The 10,615-nt window shown below is 39.5% G+C and overlaps 1 protein-coding gene across 2 annotated transcripts in view; it reads left to right on the top strand.

The window, feature by feature from the left end:
• The first annotated feature begins 225 nt into the window (after positions 1–225).
• The window catches only part of wdr90 (WD repeat domain 90), a 102,924-nt gene continuing 92,534 nt past the window's right edge, over positions 226–10,615 (top strand). For both annotated transcript variants that reach the window (XM_072268872.1, XM_072268871.1), the window contains exons 1-2: positions 226–335; positions 10,002–10,099. In XM_072268872.1, coding sequence (XP_072124973.1) covers positions 302–335; positions 10,002–10,099 — 132 coding nt within the window. In that variant the 5' untranslated portion in view covers positions 226–301. The remainder of the gene's footprint in view (positions 336–10,001; positions 10,100–10,615) is intronic.

Here is a 10,615-nt window from a genome sequence, read left to right as displayed (position 1 = left end):
TATAAAACTTTGACCCTATTTCTCTCTCTCTGTAGAGTTCTGCCTGACTTGCTGAGTTTTTCAGCACTTCGTTCTCACTTCTAACTAACAAGCCATTTGAACCGATTAAACACGCGCGGAATATTTCCAACCAACGCCTGGGCGGCGGGAATTTCTCCCTGGGAGCGATTGGGCTAACGGCCACAACGTAATGACGCAACGGCGTCACGTAGCGGGCGACGAATCCGTTGGCCCACGCTGCTGCGCGGCAGCAGAAGCGGGATTGGTTGCCGTTTCCGTAACCAGGGAAGTTGGTCAAGTTATGGACCGGTGTGGGGACAGGCGAGAGCGGCACGGTAAGAGGGTTAGTTATAGCGAGGAACCGTAGTTACATCCTGAAGGGTTTTTTTTATCGTCATTAAAGGAGGACAGGGGGTTACGGTTGAACCGTTATGGGCCCTTGATGGATGGGCTTTGGGAGGGGTAAACAGCTGAGGAAGGGGTGCGAGAGAAACAGGTGGATGGCTTGGCGTGATGGGAGCGGGGTTGGGGGAAAGGCCAATGAGGGAGGGTAAGGACCAGGTGGAGAACAAGATGGCATTGGCAGGATTAACGTGCACAAAACGCTGGAGGAACTCAGCGGTTCCAATCCGGATTATTATATGCTGATCCAGATTTCCAGCATTTGCAATCTTTCGTGCCATAAGGGGTGTTTTAAGTCTAAGGAAAGTGATAACATTGTGGAGTTTTACATCGTTCAAGCAATATTTTTACTGTAGTGTTTCAATCTCATTTGAAGGGTGCGAGGAAAGTATTAAACGAAAATACAAACGAAGGGATTAAATATCAAGGTTCTCTGGTTTTTAGGGGCAAGGATTTATTTTCATAATTCTCAATGTTTGCATATTCTACAATGAAATAAGACTGGTAATTGGTAAGGCAAATCCTATAATTGAACTCGGAATGGGAACGTGGTTAGTAAAACATGACAGGAAATTATTAAAGTGATTTTAAATATTATTACTATAATAGATGATTTTAACTTTTCACATATTGACTGAGACTCCAACACTGTCAAAGGGCTGGATGGATAGAGTTTGTCAAATATGTTCAGGAAAGTTTCCTTAATTAGCACATAGAGGTCCCAACCAAAGAGAATGCAATACTAGATCTCTTATTAGAGAATGATGGAAGGCAAGTGACAGAAATTTATGTAAGGGATCACTTTGCATCTTGTGATCATAATGCCATTGGTTTCAATATCAGTATAGAGAAGGATAGATCTGGTCCTCGGGTTGAGATTCTAAATTGTAGAAAGGCCAATTTTGATGGTGTCAGAAAGTATTTGGCAAGTGTGGATTAGGACAGGCTGTTTTCTGGCAAAGGTGTACTTAGTAAGTGGGAGGCCTTCAAAAGTGAACTTTTGAGAGCACAGAGTTTGTGTGTTCCTGTCAGATTAAAAGGCAAAAGGATAACAGGTTTGGGGAACCTTGGTTTTCGAGAGATTGAGGCTCTGGTTAAAAAGGAGGAGGTGGATAGCAGGTCGAGGCAGGCAGGGGCAATTGAGGTATCTGAGTATAAGAAAAGCAAGAGAACAATTAAGGAAATCCGGTCTAAAAGAAGGCTTGAGGTTGCTCTAGTAGACAAGGTGAAGGAGAATCCCAAGGGCTTCTACAGATATATTAAAAGCAAAATGATAGCAAGGGACAAAATTGTTACTCTTGAAGATCAGAGTGGCCATCTATGCATGGAGCTGAAAGCAATGGGAGATATTTTAAGTAGATTTTTTGCATCTATTTACTCAGGAAATGGACAGAGTCTATAGAAGTGAGGCAAAGCAGCAGTGAGGTCATGAGCTGTGTATAGATTATAGAGGAGGAGGTGTTTGCTGTCTTGAGGCAAATTATGGTGGATATATCCTCGGGGCTTGACAAGGGTTCCCTTGGACTCTGTGGGAGGATAGTGCAGAAATTGTAGGGGCCCCAGCTGAGATATTTAAAACATCCTTAGCCACTGGTGAGGTGCTGAAAGATTGGAGGATAGCAAGTGTTCTGTTTTTTAAGAAAGGCTCTAAGAATAAACCAGGAAATTATAGGCTGGTGGGCCTGACATCATATACAGGTAAATTATTGAAAGGTATTCTAAGGGACCAGATATAAGCATTTGGACTGATTAGTGATAGTCACCCTGACTTTGTAAATGCTCGGTTATGACTAACCAATCTTGCAGAATGTTTTGAGGTAGTTACCACGGAAGCTGAAGAAGACAAGGCAGTAGATGTTGTCAACATGATCTTTTAGCAAGGTATTTGATGAAGTCCTGCATAGGTGGTTCAATTGCTTGGCGTTCAAGTTAAGGTAGTAAATTGGGTTAGACATTAGCTTCACAAGGGAAGCCAGAGAATGGGAGTAGATGATTGCTTCTCTGATTGGAGGCCCATGACTAGCCTCAGGTGCAAGGATCAGTGTTGTTTGTAATCTATATCAACAACCTGGATGATGATGTGATTATTACCAAAAGAATTAAGAGGATGCTAGAAGTTTCTTCAGATACATAAAGTGTAAAAGAGAGGTGAGAGTTGATATTGGACCACTGAAAAATGACGCTGTAAAGGTAGTAATGAGAGAACAACGAAATAGCAGACAAACTAAGTATTTTGCATGTCTTCACTGTGGAAGACACTAGCAGTGTGGTGGAAGTTCCAAGTGTCAGGAGGTGTGAAGTGTTTGAAGTAACTGGAGAGAAGGTTGTTGGGAAACTGAAGGGTCTGAAGGTAGATAAGTCATCTGGACCAACCCAGAGTTCTGAAAGAGTTGGCCGAAGAGATTGTGGAGGCATTAGTAATGATCACTAGATTCTGGAATGGTTCCAGAAGACTGGAAAATTACAAATGTCACTCCGCCCTTCAAGGTGGGAAAGAAGCGAAAAAAAGGAAACTATAGGTCTATTACTCTGACATCAGTGGACGGGAAAATGTTGGAGTCGATTATTAAGGATGAGTTCTCAGGGTACTTGGAGGCACATGATAAAATAGGCCTATATCTTATGATCTTATGTTCTTGTGGTCCAATTGGATCAGCAAATTTGCGGATTATACCAAGGTTGGGGGCGTAGTGGACAGCGAGAGAGACTAACAAAGCTTGCAGTGGGATCTGCATTACCTGGAAAAATAGGCTGAAAAATGGCAGGTGGAACTTAATGCAGACAAGTGTGAATTGTTGAGGTTTGGGAGGACTTGCACAATGAGTGGTAGAGCACTGAGGAGTGCGGTAGAACAGAGGGATCTGGGAATACAGATCAATAATTACTTGAAAGTGGCATCAGAATAGGGAGGGTTGGAAAGAAAGTTTTTGGCACATTGGCCTTCATGTATCAAAATATTGAGTACAAGAGATGAGATGTTATGTTGAAGCTGTATAAGACATTGGTGAGGCATAATTTGGAATGTGTGCTGTGTTGGTCACCTACTGACAGGAAAAATGTTAATAAGATTGAAAGAGTGCAGAGAAAATTTACAAAGATGTTGCCAGGACTTGAGGACCTGAGTTATAGGGAAAGGTTGTGTGGATTAAGACTTTATTTCCGAGAGTGTAGATGAAAGAGGGGAGATTTGATGGGGTATACAGAATTATGAGGGGTATAGATAGGGTAAATGCAAGCAGGCTTTTCCCACTGCATTTTGGTGAGAGAAGCACCAGAGGTCATGGGTTAAGAATGAAAGGTGAAATGTTTTCGTGGAATGTGGGGAATTGAGAGTGTGGAACGAGCTGCTCGCGGAAATCAGATATGGGATTAAGTTCAACATTCAAGAGAAATTTGGATAGGTATACCGGTGGGAGATATATGCAGGGCTATGGTCTGGTGCAAATTGATGGGACTAGGCAGATTAATAGTCTGGCATGGACTATTTGGGCTGTAGTGTTCTATGACTCTGAGTATGGAAGGAAATTAGTAAGAAATGTGGAGAAAAGTTAGTGTTGTAAAGAAATAAAATTATTAATAGTGATATACATAGGCCTGTAATCGAGTTGAAGAATTTCTTTTGCCAGAAGGCAGTGAATCTGTAGAATATATCGCCACAAATTGCTGTGGAGGTCAAGCCATTGAGTATATTTAAAGCAGAGGTTGATAGGTTGTAGATTAGTAAGGGAGTCAAAGGTTACGGGAAGAAGGCAGGAGAATGGGGTTGAGAGGAAAATAAATCAGCCATGATCAAATTGTGGAGCAGATTTGATTGTCTGAATGGCCTAATTCTGCTTCAGTGTCTTATGATCTAAAAGTCATATTATAATGGCATATTAAGTAATAGCAATACATGAGACCCAAAGAAAATACCAGAAATAATGCAGAGCCAAAGGTTTATGAGTGAGGAATTTAGAAAGTCAGTACTAGTAATTACAGGGATTAAAAGTTGACAGAATCTCTCTATGAAGTGGCCTGTGATACTCTGATGTAGCATAGGGATGTCATAAGCATTTCTGGGAATCTGCTTTGGGTTCCAGAACTGTCAATGGATTGCAGATAACAAATGCTATCCGAGTGAGAGAAAATGGGGATCCACACTTAGCCTTGTATCAGATGTTGGGAAAATGCTGCATTCTGTGATTGAAGATCATGGTTACAGACCTCCTTGAAAATCACTGATTAGGTAGGGTTCATAAAGTTTAAGCCAATGAAAGTTTTTCAGTCAGTTTGGATCTAACACTTCAAAGACAATAATGATAGAATTGAATTTCATTGCATTTTGTAGCTTAGTGTATTCCTCAATAAAATAATGGCATCTGAATGATCGTGGAAAGTGTTTCCGAGCAACTCCAAGGTACCCAATATGTCATATGTTGCTGATGCAATGTAGGATTGTACATGCTGAACTAGGGAATCAGCAGGCTATAGGTAGCTGAGCAAATAAGTAAGCAATGAATCTGATTAAGTCCCAATGTAGACCATTACAAGTTTTGGTGAATATTTCTGATTCTGAATAAATAAGCGACTCTTAAAAAGATGATCTATGAATCTCCCCATTCTCAATGAGGGGGAGTTTGTTTTGCTCCATAGTAAGACGTGCCTAGATAGAATGGACGTAGGAAAGGTTGAGGGCCCTTGTAAAACATCTGTGGTGTTAATATTGCATTTTAGAACTAGTCCCTTCTTTAGCCAGTTACTCCAATGAAAGTGCAGCACTAACATTAAATCAAATTTGGAAAAAAATAGCTGGTTTTCTAATGTTCACAACAAGACAATTACAGCCTTTCTGAGTCTGTAAATTTGCCGTTACAGATTTCACAAATCACCCAAAAACTTGTGTTACAGAATCAAATTCTCTCTCATGGTATTTATGAGGAAACTTAAATACTTTTTCAACTTGAGTTTCTTGATACATTCATTCATGATGTGGCTTTGCACAATTGGAAATTTTGTTATGGGTTATTTTCTAGGACTTCAACGAATTAATTTTTCTTTTTTTCCACCCCTCCCCACCCTAATAACGTGAAGGTCTCATGTCCATTCCACCCATTTACATTCTCCTTCTGTTTGCTTTCAACCACTAAAAACAATGAAAGGTGCTGTACTTGTTTTATACTTATGACTGTGATGCCAAACACAGCTCCATTGCCTTTTGAAGGCAAGCCCTCCCCATCATTGAGCCATATCTACACTGTCATTGGCCAAATCAAGGGTGGTGACGAATCATCATATTGAAGCGTGGCTGAAAATCTGGCTGAGCGGTGCCATAACAATAACCTCTCACTCAATGCCAGCATGACCAAGGAGCTGATGATTGACTTCAGAAAGAAACTGTAGGTCTATGAGCCAATCCTCATTGGAGGAATCAGAAGTAGAGAGGCTTAGCGGCAACTTTAAATTCCTTGATGTTTTCGTTTCAGATGATCTGTCCTGGGCCCAGTACTTTAGTACAATTACAAAGAAAGCAAGACAGTTTCTCTACTTACAAGTTTGCACAGATTCAGCATCACATCTAAAACTGATAATTTTCTATAGATGTGTGGTGGGGAGTATATTGACTGGTTACATCACTGCCTGGTATGGAAACACCAATGCCCTTGAATGGAAAATCCTAGAGCCGGATACAGCCTGATCCATCATGGATAAAGCCCTTCCCACCATTGAGCACATCTACACGGAATGCAAGAAAGCAACATCCATCCTCAAGGCCATGCTGTCTTCTTGCTGCTGCTATCAGGAAAACATAGCAACGTCTCTACTTTCTTAGAAATTTCTGAAGATTTGCAATGTCATCTGGAACTTTGACAATCTTCTATAGATGTGCAGTGGAGATTTTATTGACTGGCTGCATCATGGCCTGGTATGGAAACACCAGTGCCCTTGAACAGAAGAGCCGACAAAAAGTTGTGAATACAGCAGTTCATCTACATGGAGTGCTGTCGCAGAAAAGCAGTTATATCATCAAGGACCCTCACCACCTAGGTCGTGCTCTCTTCCCCTGCTATTAGGAGGAAGGTAAGAGAACCTCAGGATCCACATCAGCTGGTCCAGGAACAGTTATAACCTCTCAATCATCTGACTCTTGAACTAGAAGGGATAACTTCACTCACTGACCTGTTGCCACAACCTATGGACTCACTTTCATGGACATCCCATGTTCTTGACATTTATTGCTAATTTATTTATTATTATTATTTCCTTTGTTTTCTTTCTTTTTGTTGTCTTTTGTACATTGGTTGCTTGTCCATCCTAGTGGGTGCAGTCTTTCATTGATTCTGCAGTGTTTCTTCATGGGAGACCAAAGACAACTTGGTACTGTACCATGGAGGCAGAAATGAGGACCCTGAACCACTCCTGAGGCACAATGGAGAAGATAGTCAAGGACAGACGGAGATGGAGGACCTTCGTTGCTGCCCTAAACACCAGTGGCATAACAGGCTGTAATTAACTATTATGTGTCTTGTATCTACTATGAATGCCTGCAACAAAATGAATCTCAGTGTTGTATATGTATGGTGATGTATATGTACTCTGATAATAAATTTCCTTTGAACTTTGAGATACCCCTGACATGCAACGGTTATTAATTATGTACTCACTGGAGCACTCACCACATTACTGAACTGTTTTCAGCAGGATCACTTGGCATCAGTTTCCATCACAATCTTAACCCAAAAATTGACAAACTAGCAGAATTTCAGGGACCAAATGAGAGTTTCTGCCTTTTGCCCTACATCAGTGCATTATTTGACTATATAAGGCATCAAAGGAACTAGAATAAAATTGATGTTGGTTGGAACTGGAGAAAAATTCATAAATGCTTGGAATCAATTTTGAGCACATAAGGAAATAGTTGTCGTTCATGGTCTAATTATTTCTGTCCCAGACATTATAGCACGTGTTCTTCAGGGCTGTTTCATTGCATATCCTGCATGTGCTCCATTACCCAGCTTCCTTCTTTCATAAAGGGCATTGTTTGCTGATGATTGAATGGTGTTGAGTTCATCTTTCATTAAGTTTGTGCTTGCGTTCTGCAGAATCTGAACAACTCAAGTGTGGGTTGATAAATGTCAGCAAGTACTCATTCTTGATCTTTCCTCCTGCAAATTGCTGCTAAAAGCTTTGGACCTAGCACTTGACCTTTGGACTTCTGTCCTGATCTTTTCAGAAGGTGAAATTATATTGAAATGTTGAGTTGAAATTTTACTGAAAATACTGGCTGGTTTGCTTTGTGAAAGATTGCTACTTTAGAATGTAATCATGCATTGGTCCGGATGTTGCTGACAAAGTAAAAATCAAACTAATGATTGTACTGTTAAACAAAATAATGCAGTAACTCCCAATTCCTACCCTCACCCACTACTACCTGACTTGATCTGCCCATGATCCTTCACCCACCACCTCTCACAGTGTACCAATCAACTCTCCCTCCTGTCTCACCCTTCTTGCTCTCCTCTTCAACTCAGTCACAATGCATGGTTTCAACCTAAAAAATGGACAAGTCCCCTTTCCATAGATGCTGTTGGACCTGCTGAGTCCTTTCAGCAGATTATCCATTGTCCAAGGTTCCAGCATCTGTGGTAATTAAATCTATTAAGTAATTAAGTCTATGTTGGTTTCAGCTTTTAGGTGCCTTGACCTAAGTCTTAGAATTGTTTTTTTAGAATCTCTCTCAATCTGCTTTCCCTCTTCTGGAATGTTGGAGAGTGAGAGGTGACTTGATTGAAACATTTAAAATCCTGAGGAATCTTGATGAAGGTGGATGTAGATTTGGAATTTAGAAAAGGGTTTACTGTTTGAAATGTTGTGAATTTAAAACATGAAGTAATTTCTAAGGGTCATGAGTCTTTGGAGCTCTTGTTTCAGGAGTGGTGAAAGTAGAGATTTGTATGTTTTTAAGGAAAAGTAGAATGATAAGCAAAGAATAAGAAGTTACAGCAGGTTGACAGGAATACAGAGCTTAGATTCAAATCAGTCATGATTGTACTAATTTGTGAACATGCTTGAGGGGCTGAGTGGCCCACACTTGTTCCTAATTTGTGTGTTAATCTGTTCTCTCCATTGAGGCTGCTGGACTGAGTGTTTTCAGCACTTTCCTTTTTTATGACTAAGGCTGGCAATTACATTGCTGATAGTCCATTCCCTTAAACTAACCAGGTGCTAAAGATAAATTATTATCACACTCTACTTCTTTCCCAGATTTTTGTTTCCTAGATTTTTCTTACAGTTGCTTAAAGATATTTTTCTATCTGATATATTTTATAAAAGTTTTCTCTGGAATTAAATTTGATGATCACATTTATAAGATTGATTTTCAAGGACTGATGGACTAAGAGTATCTGTTGATTTGTACTTTGACCAACATGGATAATCCAAAATTTGGTGAGAAAAGAAATGGGTAACATTACTGTCAGCATTACTGAGACTATACAAACTAATTAAGATAATCTCTCGGGACTTAATTTTGGCAGTTCATTATTTAATGTCATAATTATATCTTGTTAGTTTATTGTTCCAGATAATTGTTTCAGGTACATCTTTGCATGCCGGTTTTTTTTTGTGTGGTATTGTGTTAATAATAGAGTTTTTATTCCAGGAGCTGAAAACAACATTTTTATGACACCTGTTTGCTATTTAGCATCTGTTGCCAGGATTTTTTTTTTATCAAATAGTTATGTTTTAGCACTTCATTGTTAGCAAACGACACATACCTTACTTCAAAGGATTACAGATCATTTATATTTTAAAATTGGGGATCTTAAATGTTAGGTGTTTTTCAATTTAATGTTAATATTTCTACAGAGCATCCACAGAGCAACCTTGTTTTGAATAACCAAATTAAAAATAATATTGATTTATCTATATTTCTCTCATCATTTCGAACCTATAAAGAGCATAGTGTTTATTATACAACACAACATTTTTTTGTTTGTATGTATCTTACTCACAAGGATCATTTGTGACAGAGTTTTTTCAGTAAGAATCTCAGCAGTAAAACTAGCTTATCTAGGCACTGCCAAGTATTAGATGTATCCTGAGAACAAAAGAAAAGTGTAGTTTATTCATTTTGACAAATTTACCTGTGCAGAACTTCACAGTCTGCTATTCCTATTTTATTTTTCTCCCATCCACCAAGCAAATGTGAACTGGGAATCCTTGAATGAATATTTATTTCCAGGTCAGATCCATATGTATTGGAGCCAATTGCAGCATAGTTCTCAATTCCCAACTGAGATCTGCTAATTTAGCACCAAGTAGTCGTTGAACTTTTAAATTTGTGGTTTAGAGATGTATGTGATTTGAAAGGTATTTCACTAGTGCATTTATTAAGCAACACAGACAACAAATACCGCCAACAACCAATCCTATTTAAAAGTCTATGGCTTGGAACTTCTCTTTTGGTAAATTGCTAAACATTTTAGCTAAAATACTTTAATCTGTAGAAACTTTTTTTGCCTAAGATTTAATAGAAGTGTATCAGCAGATTAATACATCAGAAGTATATGTACTTTGTGTTTGATTTTATTTTGTTGAGTTGTGCTCATTTTTCAATTCAGAGTCTGTGTGGCAACGTCCGTATGTGAACATCTTCAAACATTTCAAATTGGAAGAATGGAAGAAGTCAACAAAAGAAGGAGATATTACAGCAGTTATGGTACTGTTTGTTTTGCTTTTGGTAACCTTTTCCTCCTGAGGTACCAGTTTTTATTTGGGCACTATTCTGTTGATAATAATAAATTAATATTTTATGCAAATAGAAACATAGAAACATAGAAAATAGGTGCAGGAGTAGGCCATTCGGCCCTTCGAGCCTGCACCGCCATTTATTATGATCATGGCTGATCATCCAACTCAGAACCCCGCCCCAGCCTTCCCTCCATACCCCCTGACCCCCGTAGCCACAAGGGCCATATCTAACTCCCTCTTAAATATAGCCAATGAACTGGCCTCAACTGTTTCCTGTGGCAGAGAATTCCACAGATTCACCACTCTCTGTGTGAAGAAGTTTTTCCTAATCTCGGTCCTAAAAGGCTTCCCCTCTATCCTCAAACTGTGGCCCCTTGTTCTGGACTTCCCCAACATCGGGAACAATCTTCCTGCATCTAGCCTGTCCAATCCCTTTAGGATCTTATACGTTTCAATCAGATCCCCCCTCAATCTTCTAAATTCC

The sequence above is a fragment of the Mobula birostris genome, chromosome 9, assembly GCF_030028105.1.
Source record: "Mobula birostris isolate sMobBir1 chromosome 9, sMobBir1.hap1, whole genome shotgun sequence".
NCBI classification, from domain to species: Eukaryota; Metazoa; Chordata; class Chondrichthyes; order Myliobatiformes; family Myliobatidae; genus Mobula; species Mobula birostris.
The sequence above is the reverse complement of the archived record's forward strand: the minus strand, read 5'-3'. Positions and strand labels throughout refer to the sequence as shown.